General features: G+C 39.5%; 1 protein-coding gene across 1 annotated transcript in view; it reads left to right on the forward strand.

Moving 5' to 3' along the window:
- The window catches only part of PITPNC1 (phosphatidylinositol transfer protein cytoplasmic 1), an 84,100-nt gene that overhangs the window by 44,807 nt on the left and 18,129 nt on the right, over window positions 1-21,164 (forward strand). The window contains 2 exon segments of the mRNA XM_086762474.1: window positions 9,757-9,828; window positions 20,753-20,848. Coding sequence (XP_086618600.1) covers window positions 9,757-9,828; window positions 20,753-20,848 — 168 coding nt within the window.

Raw genomic sequence — 21,164 nt, forward strand, 5'->3', positions numbered from 1 at the left:
TGGAGCTGATAGACTATGAAATTATCTTTAAGAGAAATAGAAAAAGTGCATTTGCCTCGAACTGTTGAAGCTAGGAAAAAAAAGTTACATATATACCACTGGGAATAATTCCTGTCCTTGTCTTGAATATTTATCTAAATTTTTATCTTCTATATTCATTAGAGAATTGTGAAAGAAAGAATAAACTCACAGACATTGTCCAAAATATGTCAGATAGCTTGGAAACCCTTTTCTTAAAGATAGTAAATTCCCTCGAAATGGTTTGCGGGACATCCTAAGAATTAAATCGAGCCTCATTTCAAGGAAAACTGATTCTAAAGGCAGACCAATAATTGGATAAATAAAACATAATCTTATTGAGTCAAGTACACACTGCTGTGTAGTGTGTTCATACCTTACTTAACCTCCTAAGTTCCACTCCAAATAGAGAGCAAGGACTTTAAAGCCTCAGTAGGGTTATTTCAGTGTATGTTAGTGATTTTGAAGAGGATATGAACAACAGCCTGAATCTTGCTGGTAGTCTTAAGGTTTTTCACATGTAAAATATGAAGGCTGTTCAGAAATTGCATTCAGGCACATACACTGCATTCAGAGATTCAATGCAGAATATTTTACCAATCTGGTTTTCCTGTGAAATACCATGGATTTCATAAATATGACCTTCTTAAGGACTTGAAATTAGGACGTGTCCTAAGAAAAAAAGCTCAGCAGGCATTGAAAATTTTCCAGAATATTGTTCTCTGCAATGGTAGTATAAAAAGCCAAGAGTGATTGGATGCATGAAAAGAGGAATGGAAATCAGAGTGCCATCGTGTTACTCTTCTGTAATCTGGGTCCAGTTACGATAGCATCTGCTTTAAGGAGTGGTATTTGTTTCCCAGCAAACCTCTAAATCTGACAGCAAACAGCAGGAGATGTCTGCTTGGTCTACTACCAAGTCTCGACAACCGTACTAATAATATGTAAAGCAAATGACACACTTAAGATAATGAGCTTAGCAGAACTACTGCACAAGTGATGCTTTTGGGGTGTGTAATATGTGAAAAACTGTAATTGTCAGGAGAGCATTTTAAAATAGAACATTATGCTGTTTGTGGAGGAAGGCCTCATTAAAACTGCAACACAAAAGACTTCCTATCAGGAAGATGAGACATGGGTAATGTCCCAAGAAATGCTGTATCAAAGCTTGAGCTCATCCTTGCAAGCTTCCTGCTGACATTGAGAGGGAGGAGGAAGTGGAAAAAATACTTTCAAAGTTGAAGCCAAAGGAAGTCATCCAGATTTGGGGGTACTATTTAGAAAATAGGATACTCCTGTGAAGTTCAAACCCTTGTTTTAGTGGCTGGGACATTACTTAAGAACTGTGTGTGAGAAAGTCTCTTAAACTTAGAACAGGAGTTCCTTTGGTTTTGGTCTTGTGTTTAGAAACCTGACAAGTGTTTAATTTTTGTTTATAAGTTAATTTAATTAAGCTCATCGATTTGGGACACTGTACGTGGGCTACAGCTGAAAGGGAGCCTTGCAGCAGTAACTCCTAGAGATTCTGCTCTCTGAGCGATTACAGGGCTCCTGGTGAATGCCTCCTGTCCAGCTACACATGCTGGGGAATGGGTGTCGCTAGCTGCTGGCTTTCAGAACAAATTCCTTTGCTAGTCACAGGCTGGAGCCTTTTTCACTCGGAGGATGGAGGAAAGATGCCTTGCAGCTCTCAACAAACCCTTACATGCCAGCTTATCACAGCACTTGCAAATATGTATCTTTAGTGTAAAATATTTCTGCTATTCTTAGATATGTGGACAAGAATGTCTGAGCTCTCAGGAGACTTTCTTATTTTTCTTTCTGAGGTTTCCAGCTACATTAGAAATAATTAACTAGAAAGCAAACTGATCTATTGCAAACCAAACGAAAAAGGGTTGCATAGAACTGAGTTTCTTCACCTGCATTGGGATATTGTTGGACAATAAGCAGCACACAGCAAATACCCATTGGACCTGTTCAAGTGGCAGCTGAGACTCTGGACAGAAAGAGAGGAGCCTCCAGCAAACAAATAATCAGATCACAAAGGTGTGGTGACTCAGCCACGGTACAAAAACTTCGTATGATCAAGTACACAGAAAATGAGCCTAACAAAGTTTAGCTATCAAGTTGGAGTACAAAGAGGTTAGGGAAAATACAAACAGAATTTAACCAAACTCTTCTGAGGTTGAAGGTGCAATTCCAGTGTTTAGCAGGGATAATTTTGAATAGGTTTGCTGTCTGCTCTGAACAGCTCCAGTGTTGTTAGTAATATTTTCTGGGGCTGAAGTTTAAAAACAGCTGGATACTTTTTTATGCAGAATCTCTGGCCGATTGTTAGTTTCACAATTATAAGTATGTAAAGCAAAATAAAGATTTTTAAAGGCTTTTTTACTCTCTATAAGGAGAAAGAGCATTCTTTCAACCTGCCAATGTCTCTAATTAACTTAGGAACAGGATATAAATTCAGAAGACTTATGAAAAACAGTTATGGAACAGAAAGCAGGAGACGACAATTCCTGTGATGATATATCACAATGACACTAATTCTCCTACAGCAAATGACTGAGGCAAATAAAATTATTTCATCTGGAATGTGTCAAGGCCCCAGAGTGATAGTTGCTGAATGTTCCATTATTGACCTGCTGGTTTCTGATTACTTTTGAGAACAGGCATGTTGTGTGCTTCACTTAGTCAGCTCCCAGTTTATCTATGAAGTAAATTATCTGGAAGGAATGTTTCTGTAATTGTTATTTTGATAATGAGATTACTTGAGAAGGAAAAAAAAAAAAGTTGTTTCAGATAAACATTGCAAGGAATCTGTAGAGTTTTTTCCTGTGCTCTCTCCAGCGCTTGAAATTTGGATGTAACATACCAGTGTTCAATGCACAAACTTTTCTCCAGCTTGAGTATATGAAGAGTCTGCATCAAAAAATGCAACAGAATCTGAAACGGAGTGGATTAAACTGCTTGGGAGAATTCCCTTTTTCCACCACTGGCTTATTATAAAGCAATCCAAACCCCTCTCCGATTCATGGGACTGCCATTTTTGCTTGTGCATGCTGCTTCTCGCTTCCATTCTTCCTCAATGAACAGGTTACTGTTCCCGTGTGTCAGAGAAGGAGATCCTAAGGCAAGGCAAAACCAGAGATAGGTGCTGAGTTCCGTAGTGGTTCAACTTGTTATAGGCTGTTTCATCTTCAACTTGTTGTATGTGATGCAAACAAATAGTGGTTTTGTTTCTGAGCTTGTTAATGAGAGTTCCACTCCCTTGCTTATTTTTTTTTGCTTTGTTCTTATTCTTTCCACTCAACAGCACTTTTTCTGCTCTTTGCCACCTTCCTGCACTTATCTTGCTTTCAGAATTCTCCTCCCTCTGCTTGAGTCACATCTGCCAAACTCTGCCATCACCCTGCCCTGCCCTTTCCGTCAATTCTCTTCTGACTGTGTCATCCTGGCTGGTGCTGGTAACCTGTATCACACAGCAGCTCTGTGTGCTCTCGTGCAGTGCTGTCTGGAGTATTCTGAGGGTTGTCAATAAAGCAGTGGCCATGTTCCAAAAATCTCTGAATATTCAATTAAAGAATTTGGAATATGCTGTAGAGACATCGCTATATTTTCTTCACGTATCTTTTTGAGTACAAACCGTAGAGACAACGTACTGTTTGTCCATACCCATGTGTGATTTTGATTTTTCTCCCACATCCAGGTCTCTGTGCTCTGTCCTCGCCATTGTCCAGAGGCACTGGCAATCTCCCGTGTTACACCCCTCCTCCTGTTCCGTCCATCCGTGTCTATAAATGCCTCCTGTTGCTCCGAGGCTGGTGTGTGTGTGTGTCTCTGCCGGTTTTCCCTCCTTGCCCTGTGCTGTGCTGGGCATTCCCTCCTGCCTCAGTGGGTCTGGGGACCTTCCGCTGCCCCATAGTCCCCGCTTCCCCTTTGCCTGTTAATGAGAAGTAGGGACTCCATTTGTCTTTTCCAGGTTTTTGATCTCCAATGAAGAAATGCTGTTATTAACCACTGACTACCAAAACAGTGCCCAAAAATTTTGAATTGAAGGGATGTGCTATCTAGAGCTTACCCTATTAAAAAAAAATCTTAATTTCCTTGGTCAGTCTCACCTCATTGTAGCAGTTACGGTGTTCTTTAACTCCAGGCTCCATGGAGATGGCTCTGTAAAGGATCCAGTTCCGTCTGTGTTGCCAAAATGATGTATATGTGACCATATTAAAAAAAAAAAACAAACAACCCAACAAAATCAGCCTGAAAAGTGATGGGAGATCAGAGAGAACATTTACATGAGATGTCTGCCTCTCCAGGATTTTATGTTAAGATTTAGGAGAACATGCTTCTGCTGCTTAAAAAAAAAAAAAGAAGTGGGATTAATTTTTACTCTACAAAAATAACTCGCAAGGATTGCAGATTAATATTCACAAGGAGCAGAAGTGAAGTGCAGTGATGACGTTTCTAGCAATTCTTTGAACATTATGCGGAAAGAAACCAAATGGAAAGCAAAACTAGCTGAGAGGGTATTGATGGAATAGCACTGGCTCGCACGGAGCAGTCACACAGGGTAAAGAAACCTTTCCCGGTTACCTTCTGTCCAATGTATTTACTGGCAGCTGTAGTGATTCCTGCAGCCACCTTGGGTGTAATTAGTATGCAAAGGTTATTTTGACAGTCCTCTCCCTAAAACCACAGTAGAACACGGTCTGTGTTTGGCTCTGTAAGGCTTTGACAAGTGTTTGGCACACTTGGGTTCTGCCCTGTTCTTGTAAGTGTTGCTTATTGCCATGGCAACACTAATCAATCATCGTGCTAAAAATAGGCCTTTCCTTTTTCAAGAGGTTATCTGTAGTGAATTGAAAATGCAACTGTGGGCTGTGTTTTCCGTATGCTGCTTTCATTTCACTTTATTTAAATCTGGAAATACCCGTGCTTATGTGTGGTAATTACTCTTGCAGACTCCGGTTATTTCACTGGTGACTCCCTTGAGCCTGAAACTTCTGGTTCTTCCAAAAGGGGTGCCAAATATAGAAAGTATAGGAAAACAAACAAACAAACAACTCGGAATATTCTCCTCATTTGCTTTTCAGTCACAGGTGTACCAGATTATAACAATTTTTTAAGGAGTTTTTAATGTATCTTTAAAAATCTGAGGGGTGACGACATAAAAGACGTCTCCTTTGAGAGCTTTGCACAAAGAAACCTTATTGAAGACACTAGGGCTCTGAAGATTTTGTCCTATTATGTAGAATTTAAGTCTAATTTCAAGTTAAAGATTCAATTTGACACTATTTCTTTCAAAAAGGAACCTTGCAAGCTGTAGAGATAGTGAAATGGAAAACTGGAACCCGTGCCCCGCGCATTCCTGCGTGCGCTCAGTGTATCGACCGGCTGCCAGGGCTGCGCTGGAAGAACACACACCCCGGGAGGCAGAGCAGAAAGGGAGTGGTGCTTTGAGGGAAAAAAAAAAATCACTAAAAGATTTATTACCTACCATTCACTCCCAAGTTTGATTCTGACTGTTGTATAACACTTTTAATCCCCAGCTCAATAAATACCCAGCCACTTAGGGAGGGGGGAAAAAAAAGCAACAACTTTTTGCATGATGAATAATAAAATCTTTTGAATGATGCATAAACAGTTTTCTGGTTCTGCCAGAGCCCTCTGCCAATTAGTCAGAGCGCAGCTGATGAATCATGAGACACATTCTGTGAAATGTTCAAAAATTTGGACACTGCTAAGTGTTCCTGAAAGCCAGCGAGACCCCCCACAGCTGCTAAAGCGGTGGCTGCCAGTCTGTTGCGTTTCTGAGATGTATTTGCAATGGAGTACTTGTGGGTGAATTTTAGTTTTCATTGGGGTAAACCCATGTTACCATTTATAATCTCAAATTAGACTGTTACAGCTCTCGCCTTTATACTGAATACACAGGGACGTTGACTTTTGATAGCTTTGTGCAGAAAATGACTTTCTGCTCTCTGATGAGGTGACTTGAGGGAAATGGCACTTACAGTTCTTCTATAACACTCTGAAGATCCTTAGTCTTTACTTAATGTTTCTTTTTTGAAATACAATATTAGAAGATCTCTTTTTTAATTAGTGTTTAGATTCTGGACCACAGGAAACAACTAGATTCAAGCAGTGGCTGCCTGCTCCAAGCAGCCTAGTGCAGCCCCAAGATCAATGTACGGAGTGGCTGCGTTTCAGCGTATCATGATCTGACTCGTTGCAGGTGAACTCAAGACAGTGAGTGAAAACAGTAGATATTTCTTAATAGCAAGGTAAAAGGGAAATTTGGCATTTGGCTTTATTCAAAATTTCCTCTGAAACTGTAGCCATGCTTCAAATGAACAGCGCAAAGGTTTTTGATGTTTTGCATTGTTATCTTTTACTGTACATAAAACTGTGACCTAAAAGCATCTGTTATGATAAAGAACAATGATTTTGAGTATTGAAAAATTTACTCCATCCAACAACTCCTGAATTTCTATAGTTAGATCGTAAGCAAAGACCCTTTAATCAGAACCAGGGATGAGGAACTGTTTTGGTGAGAGTTTAGCTTTGTACCAGCTGTAAACGTGGAAGATGCTATATTGAAGTTCCTGCTGTCAGTGGAGATTTCAAACCTGACAGTGGGACCTTGAGAGCAGCACCACGTCCTGTGGTGGACCCTGCTACTTCTTAAAAGAGCCGAGAGAAGGGCCCTGCCCAGAGCTGTTAAGGTCAGAGCCGTTTCCATAGCCACGGAGGTTTCGGACAAACCACTAGACTTTATCACTTAAAACTTTGCAAGCTCACAAAGCTGTGACCTAGATACTCAATCTGCTCAAGCGTTACAGTCTTGATGAACCTTCCACTAGTGATGTATCATTGATGTCAGTCTGTTTTCTGTTTTTATGAATTGCTGGGTTGATTTTCTTTAATTGAGTAGCAAAGAAAATTACGTTTTGGTCCTCAAATCAAGAGAGCAGATACTTAATGCACGCTAACATGCAAGTAAAACATGACCTAGAGCAGTAGCCTTGAAATAGCAGGCACAATGCTAGTAAACTGTATTTTCCTAGTAACTGTACGGCATCCATCTCTAGCACTTTCAGTTAAGATGTTTCCAAAAGCTGTTATTCAGACCTAAGCATTGAGCCCTCAGTAGCGTAGGACCGGTTACTGCATTCGATAAGCTGTACGAGTGACTGCTGATAAAACAAAATCTCCATTGGCAGTCTCCTCGCATTTCCTCGAGGGCGCTTTCCCACAGGATGCCCATATCCAGAGCTCTGGGTTGTTGTCAGCAAGAGCTCTGTAGCCTGGACCGTGACCCCTGTAGTTACACATCTTTGTAAAACGCAAGGCTGCCAGATACTGATTTTTTGAGATCAATAACCCACATTTTTACCATCCTAGCACCAATGTAGTTATTTTCCAAATGTTCTAAAAACTCTGCAGTAGATGATATCTTTCATTAGGTTATCTTTTTTTTTTTTTTTTAAAAATCTGCTTTTCGTAATCCACCTCCAATAGTAATTTACTTTTCAACCCTCTGTTCTTCTGCAAACACAGAGAACAACTGGCATGTTGCTTTATGCTGTTCAAATAGGAATCCTCTGAGTGACACCAGTCACTGGTTTAGGACACGCTGGCATCCCTGTGTCTCCTGGGTCATTCCCTATTTTTTGTCACATCACATTTATCACTTTTCTTACTCTAGGAACATTTGATTATAGAATTCTTTTAATCATTATTATTATCTCTTCTTCCAGCTAATATTAATAGAGTTCGAGGGAGCTCATTCCACCTTTCAGTTAATTTTGGAGATGCAAACCACAACCTTATGCCAAACCTTGGCTTTTTCCACCCCCTGCTTCCTGACTTCTTTCCCTGTAGTGCCTGCTGTTTGCTAAGGCTTTTGTTTGCAGATGCCTTTGGATGTCTGCCAGAATAGGAGCCACATACTGAGATCCACGGTGACACCTCAATTGGGAGAATATAAGGAATTTTTTTTGTGTGTGTGTTAATTTGTGTTACGATGTCCCCAGTTCTGACAGGCTGCTTGTAAATATTGTATATTTTCAGCTGCAATTTCCTGAGATCTATACATAGGAAACGCTTAATTGCCCAGAAAATACGAGTAATGGGAGCTAGCAGATATGTCATTGAACTCGCTCCACATACTGCTGATTTTTTATTTTATTTTTTAAATTTTTTTTTTCCTCCCACATATTCACTCGGTGAGCACGTTGCATAGCTGAGAGCTGGTCACAGTTCAGATTGGCTTGAAACTCATAAATGTGCTGCTCCACAGAAATCTTCAATGAAAGGCAAAACATTTATAAGATCTGAAGAGAAGCTTGCGCGGTCTGGGCATCTGCAGCACCAACATATGACACGAGAGTGTATCATTATGTTACTGGGAAGACATTTTGACCAGAAGCCTTCCATGGCATCAGAACCTTAATCCGGCAAAACTCTCACTCATTTTTTCAAGAAGGGTTGATTCTAGATGTGATCACTGAACACTAGTTACACTGTGATCAGAGGAAGACTGAATAGTGACTTGTTGGGTGATATCCATGGAATCGAGAATACGTTTTCTGCAGTCTCAGAGGAGCTGGCTTCTCATTTCAGTTTTGTTGCACTACAGTTGGCCTTCTGAATCACCTTTTCTCTTAGTCATCAGCCTCTCCCTTAGAAGAATGCTTCAAATCTTATCAAGTCCAAACTTGGACCAACAGCAGTGTGAACAGTGAGGCATCATGATGTCCTGATCTGTCTGTACAGCATGTGAAATAGTCATGGTCTGTACAAAGCCATTTTGCCGTAGGGTATTAGTGATGCATCGTCCAAGGCACTTCAGATTCACTGGCAGTTAACGCAAGAAAAGACTGACTAATTGTAGAGATGCTGAGCTAGTATCCTTCAGAGTTGTTAGACAGCTACTCTATCTGCTTTGCTGAAAGGCTGATTTGAAAGAACAACTGTGAAATGCTAAAGAAAAGGTATTTGAAATATTTTTTTTCCACTGGAATTATGTTGCCTAGTGTTATAAACTCTAGTCTTGGTAAGCCAACTAAATTAAGCAATTCACAGGAAAATAAATTTATTTCCATATAAAATACAGAAATATTATCTTTGATAGAAAATAAAGTCGTGCATTCTTAATTTTCTTGCATTATTATCTAAAGATTAATTTGGGTTTAGTATAAAAGAATTTCCACAGCAGTTCATAATCCATCTTAATTTCATGAAAATGAAATTACGCTAAAATTAATTTCTCACTAAAAATGAAAAAAAAAGCCCTGCCAAAGCATTGTTGTCTGTTTGGTTAGCACCTGCAGCTACTGAAGTGCCTTGGATTATTCTATAGCGAGATGGACTAATCCATGGTGACGAATACCTGGCTGCTCTTGAGATCTTAGTGAACTGAATGTATAAGAAGACATTCAGGACATTTGTGTTCTTGCACGTAGTGAGCATGAAAACTATCGTACCCAGTTATTCCAAAGTACTTATCCTACTTTCTTGATGCATTCATTGTAGTGGTCAGCTTTCAGATAGAATCTCTGCATTCCTCCAGGATCATAAAAAGTTTTGCTCTAATGTTCTGTGTACATTTTCTCTTTTTCTTAAAGTAATCTGAAAAAAAATAAGAAAGCTGATACCAGACAGGATGTAATGAGTATGAGAGCTGATGAAGCAAGGCGTATTTTTTATGTCAAACATAATTTTCTTTTGTTGCAGTGTTCATTTTTGCCTAAGTTCTCCATTCATATAGAGACGAAATACGAGGACAACAAAGGAAGCAATGACAGTGTAAGTATGATGGCTTTTGCAAAGTTTAATTTAATAATTTTTGTTAATTTTAGTTAACTGTTGTTGGTCTTTCAGCCTGGGAAAAAGGCCTAATCAGGCTTGTGTCTTTGCACCTGCCTGGGTCTTCTGTTCATTAGCAGCTTGTCAGCTTGCAAAGTAGTTACCTCTGAAGCACCATGAGATGAATGATCCACAACTTCCCTTCCGCGTCACAGGTTCTAGTTGTTACTCCTCTAAACACAACATCATTTACCTGTGTGAGTTTAGTCCTGTTGAACATTTATGGAGGGTAAAGAAAAGATTACTCTTTGTGTATGTGTGCATGTAATTGTATTCCGCTTTATCTGTTTCACATTATTCTCTCTGACTAAAGGGGGCTGAATTCAAAGGAGCTGTTAGGAAGAGCAAACAGGAAACCAAACAATGGCCAGAGATGAGAGATCTCAGTAAACAACTTCAGGGAACAATGGCTGGACTAGCGAGGTGATGCTTTTAGCAATCCCTTACCAAAAGTTACAAAGGTCTCAGAGTTGGAGTTGAAAAGGATAAGTGACTATGCAAAATCCTCTCCGGAGGAAGGGTGGGAGGGAGTCACCAGCAGCTGCTGGTGGGGAGATGCTCAGAACGGGAGGCAGGAGGTCAGTCGCCATTGTTGCCCTGCCAGGGAGCAAACCAGAGTCACACAACTTGCAAGCAAAGAATAACATTTGCTAAAGCCAGGCGTGTAAAGAGTCAGCCTTTGAATTAATACACAAATATATTTCTATACATTTCATTTTGGTATGCTTCAAACAGTCATTTGTTGCAGACTTAGGAGAAGTTCCTTACAGGTCTGAAACACAGGTCAGAATGTCTGGAAAATGTATCTGAGACCTAGTGAAGGAGTGTTTAAGCTCAGTCTTGAGAAAGAAAGAGACAGGAAAACAGATTTGAAGGGCTCTGAGACACAGAGCCTTTCAGTTTCCGGGGTGTCCCGCTAGCAGCCTTAGGAAGGGTGAAGCGTTCTGCTCTCCAGATGGGAGGTGCCATTCCCTCAGCCTTAGGCCCACACGTTAATACGGCTGACAGCTCTTGCACTGCTTGTGGCAGAACAACGACGTGTAAAAGAACAAGGTGTAATTCTGAACGATGTTTTTGGCATTGCAGACACTTTCCCATGACAGAGATTGTGTGTTGCCCACCGGATACCAACAACCTTCAGTCACTGCTGGTCCAAGCAAGATCCAGATCAGTGAGAGAGGAAAAAAAAAGTGTATTACATTACCAAATATATGAGCATTATGTAACTTAGGTACTTTTTAATGTTTGCTTCTGCTGTTTGGCAGCACTTTGATTGAGAGCAAGACCGCACCTTTGGTTTCGGGAGGGTGCAGACTTGTTTTCTGCTACTTTATAATGTCAGCAGTGAGAAGACACGTTCTGTACAGGTGCCTAACAGAGGAAGGACTGAAGCTATTTAATCGGTGAACTTCCTTTTTTTTTTTTCTCCTGTGTCAGCTTTGTGGCTAAAATACTATGATTCAAGCCCTGAATGATACCCAGCCAGTGAATTTAAGATGAAAGTAACACAGAGGGAGGATACTCAGATGATGTAAATCAAAGAATCTCCACTCTGCTTGAATCCAGCTCTTCAAATGTGATTTTTACCAGAGTGCCAGTCGGGTAATATTATATAACCTTTATATCGAGGTACCTGAGTCGCAGGCTAGGCAAGTATTTACCAAGATTAACAGATTCAATTGACCCTTACTTGAATTGAGGAAGAGACAGAGAAGCTAAATTAGAGGGCTGAATTCCAGCCCTAAATTTCCATGACTTTGTAGTTCTGACAGCTAGGCTATTCACTAGTGTGAGCACAATAAACCAATGAAAAAATCTACATTTTTTTGTTGTTGATGCGGTGACATTGATCTGGTGACACAGATGTGGCTGGTACAGCACTGGAACGCTGGTTAGTAAAGACAGAGCGGCCCGACTCAGCCTGTGGAGAGACGTCTGTTAAACCAGACACCTCAGAACCAGGACTAAGAGTTGAAGTCGTTTCTCGTACTCAATGAGTGGGCTTCAATGTCACTTAAGAAAATGTGACTTGTATTTTTCTTTCTTATCAGACAAGTTTAGATTCAATTTCACTATATTTGCCTAACCAGAAAGCAATAGGAAGCATGCACCCGTTTCTATAGATTTCCATCGATGCACTGTGTTTTTCTTCATTGCAACTATCAACCTTGGCTGATGAAGAAATAATTAATCCAAAAAATACTTCTGTAAGTTTTGCAGTTGTAATGCAAAATATACTGGAGTAATATTAATATTACAGTAATAATGCATGTCTGAATTTAATTGAAATATTTCTAGATATGTTTTTGAGACCATACAGGGTTTTTGAAATCTTTGAACTCTGATCTATTCTTCATTTCTGTGCTGTCTAATAAAGTAGATATCAATTGTAAAAAGCAATAATTAGATACGAGGATATTAAAGCTAATTCTGTTGATCAGTGGAAGACAGCAATACAAATGCTCTTGAGTTCCTGCTGTCATTTAGCAGGTTAGTATATTATTAGAATTATTTTATTTAACATGTTGCGTTGCCTGGTAAAATTCTACCTAGTTACTGCAATCTGTCTTGGTGCAAAAGTCCTCCTGATTTTTCTTCCCAATTGTCATGATAGAAGAAACTAGTGAAAGGTAATTATATCTGCTTTGGAACTTGATTTTTCTGTCTTAGACTTTGCAATGATTTTACCCTATTTTAAATGTGCTTAAAGTACTATTGCTCTGATCTGTTAAAGTTTGCACTTGATTTGCACAAATATAAACATGGCCAGGAAGAACAAGGAACAATAAACCCCTTTACTGAGATAAAACACTGGTGAAGCTTGTGTAGATGGCAGTAGTGCAGACCATAAATCCAGCCAGTTGTGATTTCTAGTGCTGCAGCCCACCTGGTTTTGCTGTATCGCATCTGGATGTTTGCATGGCAACTTTCTCCTTAGAAAAACAGCATCAGTGTTGGATGGACGTGTTAGTACACCAAATACTGTCCCTGCTACCCTGCAGCTCTATAGCTGCATTAATGGGGTTAGAAACTAGTCCAGGGAGTCGGGCCATTCGGGGTTTCCTCTTAGGGGTCTTTGGAAAAGTATACTTCTTAGTTTAAAGAGACATTTTATTTTTATTTTACTTCTATTTTAAATTACAAAATGTTAATGACATTATAGTTGGTATCTGTAGAGTAGTGAAAATATTGCTTCCCTGTTGCATCTTTGGCTGCTTACGGAAGTCAAGGGTGCAGTGGGAACTGCTGGGAAGAGGGAAGTGCAGGTGCCGCAGCAGACAGCTCCAGGGCGCACGGACGAGCTGGAAAAGTGCCTGCTAGTCACCCAGGGCACGCTTTTTTCCCCATCAGAAAAATTAGCAGTTGGGGAATTTGAATATAGATACACAAAGTCTATATTCTGAATATTAAAACTGTAAGTTAAATACAAGAGAATTCTTAAAGTTATCTAATTAATGAAATGGTCAAACATCACAGCAGGAGTGCTGTAAGTTACTGCTTGTTTGTGAATAAATGATTAGTCTGTGGTTCTCATGAGCAGGCTTCCTTAACCTCTTATTTTTGTTGTTTGGGCAGATACTATTTTCTTTTAACAATCTATTGACTGGTCAGTGCTAACTTTATTCTAAATTATGTATTGCTCTCACTTTTCTCTCATCCTTACTATTTCAGTGTAGACTACAGACACACATTTTGGGTTTTTGAAATTTGAATGGGGAATGCGCCAGCGCAGGCTTTCTGTTGATTACAAAGGATCCACCACGCGGCTCTCGCAGATACTGTGATCCGTGCACAACCATCTCACGCACTGCAGCTCCCTGTCTGTTCTTGCTTGCCAGTCTGGTCCTGGGGAAAATGTCTAAAAAGCTGTCTGCAGCTGAAGGTAGGGGAAAGGTGAAGTGAAGGCAGACACTGTTCAAGCAAATCACTGAATCAGAGACATTTCAATTTTCCTGTTGCAGAAGGATCAGTATGTTCGACTGGTTTTTGTTGGTTTGGTTTGGTTTGGTTTTTAGTCACAGAACTGATTTCTGCTGATATTTGGGCAGTGAATTTTTGCCATCTGATAGCATCTGGGGAAAGTAAAAAAGCACAGCTTGTAAAAATATTCCAATAGTTGTCAACAATGGAAATTCACAGTTTCAGAAATATCTGAAACTCACAGTGCCCTGCTCTTTGTAGCATAACATTTTCCTCTGGAAAACTCAGTGGCTGGATCTTGATTATTAAGGAATAACATGCAAGATCTTAAAGTAGCATAGTCTTTCTCTTTGTTAAAGGGCCGTGAGGTTAGCAAGAGTAACATTATTCTTCAGGGTGATAAAGGTGTGGAGTAAAGATTTCAAGGCAGAGTAATATTTCAGGATGACAAAGTGTGGGTATCCTGGGGCACGTTTCTGTAAGCGCATGTCTCGGTCATGCTGATAAACTCATCAGAGCTACAGCACTGATTCCTTGTCAATCAAGAGGAAAATACATTATCAACGTGTTTCTTGCCTTTCAAAGATAACGTAGTGTTGAAAACGCACGTCTCAGAATGACCATTTGCCAAATGAAAACAAGAGGTAGTTCTGTGTTCCACCTAGTCATAAATTAGCACCAGTACCATCTGACACTTCAATAGCTTGAGCACACGAAACCCAGCCAGCTGACAGCAGATCTTATTTGATGTGCAGCCTATGTAAATTGCAGTGCCATCATGTAAGGTTAGAAAATCCCTTCCTGACAGCGACTTCTAATTCCGCAGCCCGACAAGTGACCAAGTGTGCAGTACTGGGTGGTTCATCGTGCTTCATCCTCGGTCTGTATTTCTAGAGCGTTAGCTGTGAAAAATTTTAGGTATGGCCTGCTAAGAAGAAAAGCCATTTCTAGTTTTGCTCTTTTTAGGGTGTTTTTTTCTCCCTATTTTTGTCTCCTATCCTAGTAATATGAAACTAGGCTGTAACAAGCTTTAATATAGCACATGTAAATTAAATGTAAATTCACTATTTAAGAAAACTGCCACGAAACACTGATTTCAGCTGAAATGGATTCAGCTGTGCCCTGGCTTAGCCTCACGGCACTACAGGACATCATTCTGTAAATTGTCAAAAGGATTGCTAGGCATCCCTGCAAAATATGTGAAAATGAAAGCTAGGGTCATTTTTAGGGATGATTTTATTTGCCCCTAGACTTTTTCTATATGCGGTATTGAGTATCTGTTTGTCTCCTGTAGAATTTGCAATGGAAAAATCTTGATTTTGTGAAGCATTCCTCCTCTAATAAGTCTCAAAAAATACAGGCAAACAAATGGAGAGGTTAGCCTAAAATTCCTCCTGTGTGAAGAGCTCTCTTTTTGTTGAACATAACTGCAAGCAGTGTGTCCCAAGCACATATGGCTGTCGCAGAACATAAGCGAAGGCTGGTACTGACAGAGAGCGTGAACAACTAATATGGCTGTGCCTCTACTTTTTGATTTCTCTAAATGAACTACTGAAGTTAATTAGTAATTCTAGCACTTGAAATTGATGTGACTTTAAAAAAAAAACTAATCCCAGTAAATATTATTGATAGTCTATTATGCTCTTGGAAGCATAGCTGCTTTGACGTAATTACATAAAAATACATTTCTGTCTTCAGAAAGTACAACTCTAAATGAGATATTTTCTAAGAGATGGAATAATAGAGGAGTCGTGACATGGAGATAAAAAGGAGCAGGGAGCAAGGCTGCTGATAAATGTGTAACGGCCTCTTCCACTCTGCGACAGACAGTGATATCCCGTGCTGTTCAGTAAGCCAAATCCACTGCTCTCAGGGAGAGATTCAGTCTTTTTTCCATAGAAGAACTGCTCCCAATTATGTGTGTCCACATAAATAGTTTTAGCCGGTGAAATTGGTCAATTCCTGTCATCTTTGCTCAAGTAAATCTCAAAAGTAAATTAACGGACTTGGAGGGTAACTGAGGTTGGAACGTGACTTACAGAAAAGTTACACACTGACTAAACCTCCACAGATCAAGTTCTGAATAGGTGTTCATTTATTTCAGACTAAATTTTCCTTCAGAAAAATGAGATGCCCCAACCTGCTAAAGGATGCTGTAATAGTAAATTGGAGACCAGCCAGCAGTTTTGATGATGGCGATCTAAGGAGATTAACGTTTCAAGGTGGAGAGCAGGTTTTGTGCCAGATTTTACCTTATTTAAAAGCAAAAAAAAAAAAAAAAAAAAAAAAAAAGGATTATTCTTGCAGCCTTAACTGCAGTTATACCTCTAACTTTCACTTACTGTGAAATCTAGATTTAAACCATCCTACAAATGATGGGTACTTATGTATTCTATTCACAGAAAGCGCTCGTCATCATACAAATTGCTCAATACCTGCAAGTTGCGTCGTTAAAGACTACCTTTCAGGGATGAGAGAAAATACAAAGAAAACCCCAAAGCTTCAGTGAAATATCAATATTTGAATAAAAAAAGCAGCGTGTAGGTTGCATATATGCATTTAAGCTTGGGGGCTCTTCTAGCTGTGTACTGTATTTTTTCCATTTTCTTGAAGCTCAGTGACACTGAATGGATCAATAAAATACTGAGAAAGGCAGAGATCAATTTAATTTCATTTCAAATTCTAACGTTTAAAGATATTTTTGTCATGTCACTCATGTAGTAGCCTGCCTGACCTGGTAAGCTGGTATCTTGTGATGTCCAGCTACTGCAAAGTCAAGATTTCAGTTTGTTGGGATGCCCGTTGGCTTTGTTGGCAGGGCGGGGACAACAGGGAGGCAGAGAGGGAAGAACAACGCTTTCAGACACAGATATTGACTGAAAAAAAAAAAAAGGATTTAATAGAAAAGGAAATTTCATTTATAGTAGAATTCTCATGTCAATAAATTATATTTATGCATAGTATATTGAAAAATGTAGTTATTTTGGCTTCAGTTTGTAGATGGGCACAGGTGTCTGGTTACTTAGCACATGGGATAATAATAATGTTTCCTACCATATTACTTGCTTGTAATTAATTCAGGAGTGCTCTGCTTTTTTTTTTTTAAAAAAAAAAAATCTTTTAGTTCTCATCTGTTTCATTTCTCTGCCTTAGTTGCATTGCTCAGCAATGGCTGACTGTCTGGATCTAGCATAACGAGTAAGAAAAACAGAGATCTTTCACTCAAAACTCAGAAGGGATAGAAAATATAGCTTCCAGAGAAAAACACACCCACTTTCCAATTTGTTTATTTATAGTACAGAATCCTCTATATAGGTTGCCTTATGACTTTCATGTCTAGCAACTTGGCTTTATTTTTAAGTTGACCAATTATTTACCTGTTTCCACAGGAAGTTTTCTCTCTCTATATGTAGGTGTTTAAAATGTGAATTAGCTGCCTTATTGCAGCCTTCTGACCACAAACTCTTTGTATCTAGGCTGGTTAAAAAGGAAACATTTTGCAGTAAAGACAGAGAAACAACTTGCCAGCTGGTGATCCCTTGAATACCTTCTTTGCTCTCAATGATAGAAATAAAAAAAATCACAAGAGAGAATCATATATTACGGAACACAGCCAAGTCAAACAAGCCCAGATTTGACCCTCGGAGTCCTAATAGCATAGAGGAGCGAGGAGTTTGCCAGCGTGAATGGAATCACTGGGTTCAGCCGAGTCTGGCTTTATACTGTTTGTATCCAAACCAGGTTAGCTGCAGTGATTGGCCATGAATGTTAAATTTTGGATTAGCTACATCTGCCTGCGGTTGAAGCCAGCAACTTAGCCTGAAGATAGAAGAAAAAAAAATAAAAATGAGAAAGGAGCTTGTAGAAAAAGATACTAAAGTTGTTGCCTTACCATTGTCTCATATCCTGACTTCCTGTTCTGGCTTTGGCTACAAGGAAAAGAGAAGTCACCAGCAAAACATGTGCTAGGACATGACATTGTGTAGGCCACAAGGAAACCGAAGGACAGAAATTTAAATACACCAGCACTTATGTTTCTGCAGTATCCTGTGTGGTCTTTCTTTCCTGAGGTACCAGAATCTACAGCCAGGGTTTTATTGAAAATTTTTCCCAAAAGTAACAACTGACAACTGTAAATATGACACAATCAAAACCTTTCTTCCTCTTTCTGTCTAAATAATGAGTTCTCATTCCTTTTAGAAAGTGGAAGCGTATGAATGTTTGTCTGTTGTAAAAAAGGTGTCGCCTCCATCCCCCCTAAAAAACCCCAAACCCACAGCAAAAAGGCCACTTCAGCCTGAATGTTAGACTTTGTTTTTCATTTGATTTGATTTCAATCTCAATTAATTACTTGGCTTCCAAATGTAAAGCCTGTCCAGTTCTTTCCAATATAATATTTAATATTCTGCCTTTCTACATCATCTTCTTAAGGATACAGATTGTTCTCGCCATTCACTTTCTGCACATTTGCAAATACAGTTGCACAGATTGGGAGCCTTATGGTTCTTTTTGTGGCCTTTAATCTCTTCCTTTAAAACTTTTAAATTTCTCTAGTCTCTTTGATCACAAACGCAATAAACCCATCCTCCCTACAGGTTTTAAGACAAGCCCAGATTATGTGGATAGGAGAGGCAATAAGGGAATTAGAGCTAAGAAAGAAATCAGTCTTGTTCTCTAATGACTTCTTATTTTCTACTGGTGATAGAATGAGAAGATTAAATCTCTGTCTGCAAATCTGGTGAGGACAATCAAAGAAGGGGAGAAGCAGAAATGATTAGACAACAACTTCTGCCAGCAAAGGGAACTGAGAATGTCCTTCAACAAACTCTTGGAATGGAGGAAATGGTCAGAGATAGCCTGAGCAGCAAATAAAGCGTCGTTGAAATGGTTGGAAAATTCCTCCTGGTTTCGACAGATTGGCAAAGGCATCTGTCATCCCCACTTCTACGAAAGCATTTTAAAGAGAGAAAAAGATTTTTAAACTATGTTACTGAGAGGTGCGATGTGTGGATCAAGCCTGTGACAGAGCAGGGCACGTTTCTTCAGTTAAGCTCTTGGGTAACAGTCCCAACTGAGGTCCCCACAAACGTGCAGAGATATGCCTGTGCTTAAATGTATTCAGCTTGTACTTAAACCATATACAGGTTCGGAGCCTCAGCTGACCTGGTAATGTCCATTTAAGAGAAATCTCCATTATTTTATTTAAAGCTCAGAGATTATGGCGAAATGCATCTTGTTCCAGAAATAGTTCATCTGATTTCATCAAGGAACTGCTCTGTATTTCTGAATTTGTTTAGGAAAAAAAAGCAAGCGAGGAAGCGTATAAAAAGTGACCTATATTATATATATATAAAACATAACAGTTATTTTTGAAAATGTACCCCAGTTCTAAGAAAGAGCACTACAGGGGAAGGACCTTTCAGCTCAAATTTGTTCAAGTAATCAACAGTTTTTTGCAGAACAAGGATTGGAGAAGGAACATAAGCACACAAGGAAAAACAGACTGGAGTTTGCCTTTGTGCTGTTCTTCTGCAGTTTCAGACATGTTAACATTTTATATACAGTTCAGTAAGCATTCACTGCTGCCTATTTATTCCAGCACTGTTAACTACCAAGGCAAGTTAAAATTGTAGAGTCAAACTTCAGCTTTTCATTTATTTGAATTATGATTTCCTGAGCAGTGTTCTCACCAGCTGGTGTACTTGTTCATTGTAGTCCATTGCTCACTTTGAATGCTTTGCATGGGCAGCTGCATTTCTTTCAAAAATAATAAAGTAGCATTCTTGTTACTGAATAGTTTCTGGCATTTTGTATTTTTAACTGTTCCTCTAGGATGAAACGAAATTAAATTAACAGAGTGTTCAGTACACTTATTTAAAAACAAAACAAAACAAAAATATTTATGCTTCCTGGAAACGTTAGCTATAGAACATTGTGCCCCAAAGGAAAAAACACATCGTTAACTTGTTACTGATCTTGACAGCGTATTCACAGCTTCCCTGAATTTTATGGCACTAATTCATGATAGCCTTTTAACTAGTCCCTATTTCCAAGTCCTGGAATCATGAGCAGAAATGTATTGCAGACATAGCATAAGTCACATGGGTCACTAGGATGCCTAAATAATTAAATTATGGACACAGGCACAGAAGCGTACTAACGCTGCAGATGCAAATAACCTGCATGTTCAAAATACACCCATCATTTGCCTTGCATAGAACAAGAGGCTTGGTGTTCAAAACCAAATCCTAAAGGATGTAAATGAAAATAAGCTCGATGTGTGCCCAAATGGATAGTGGAAGTTTCCAGCTTCCACTGAGGGCAGTTCAACCGAAATTTTGATCCTCGGTAGAATGGCAACTTAGCCTGACTAGTTCACGCAGCACACCTGCATTTCATTACTGTCCCTGGAGGGAAAAGGTTAGAAACATCCAGAGTCCAGACAGTCAGGATTTTAACAGGGATGGAATCCAGTTCAGAGATTAGAGAACACAATCAAACCAGCCCTAGTTGTTGACTTTACTATTTGCGACCGAAGTCTCCATTCCAAAAAGTGCAAGGAATATCAGCGGTGTGAGCAGCGAGTGTTGAACAGAACACTGTATGTTACATTTAACCACCCACAGTCTCCTGATCTGACGTAGTATGTTGTTCCCCAAAAAGTCTGTGGCATCAGTCATTCAAACTGTTGTTAATCTTGCTCAGGAACACCTTGCTATGTATGATCTTGAGAGCACCCATTTCCTTCCCTTTGATGTCTGCAATAAGCTAGAAAATGTGATTGCGTCCCTGCCAAAACTTCAGTATCTTACATTAGAAGCTCTTCAGGCACAAGCGTGACTTTACATTATTCAAGTCACTGAGAATGGCTTGTAACCTTTATTCCAGATGGATTTTGCAAGGAGGGTGTTCTGTTACAGTGTTAAATTTCTTTAACTTGCAGATTTTTGACAAAGAAGCTAAAGATCTGGAGCGAGAAGTTTGCTTTATCGATATTGCCAGCGATGAAATTCCTGAGCGCTATTACAAAGAATCAGAGGTAAGAGACAACTTGATTGTGAAATGGTGAAGAAGGGAGTGTAAGAGGCTGCAGGAGAGCCTTGATAGGAATCAAAACAATTTAATTTTGTACAAAATCTTGCCGATCAACAGTATTTTAAAAGCTTTCGATGAGAGGGGAAGCAGATAGCAACCGCTCTGTCTAGATTGCGTGACACTTCCTTTTGCAGATGATTCCTTCAAGCTTTTGAAATGCTATCATACAGAACATATCCTGTACCAGACCTTTGATATTCAGCTGAATTCAAAGTAGAAAACAACTTTTCTCTGAATCACGAAGCTCAGTTCAGTGTTTG

The sequence above is a fragment of the Chlamydotis macqueenii genome, chromosome 18, assembly GCF_036417535.1.
Source record: "Chlamydotis macqueenii isolate bChlMac1 chromosome 18, bChlMac1.mat, whole genome shotgun sequence".
NCBI lineage: Eukaryota > Metazoa > Chordata > Aves > Otidiformes > Otididae > Chlamydotis > Chlamydotis macqueenii.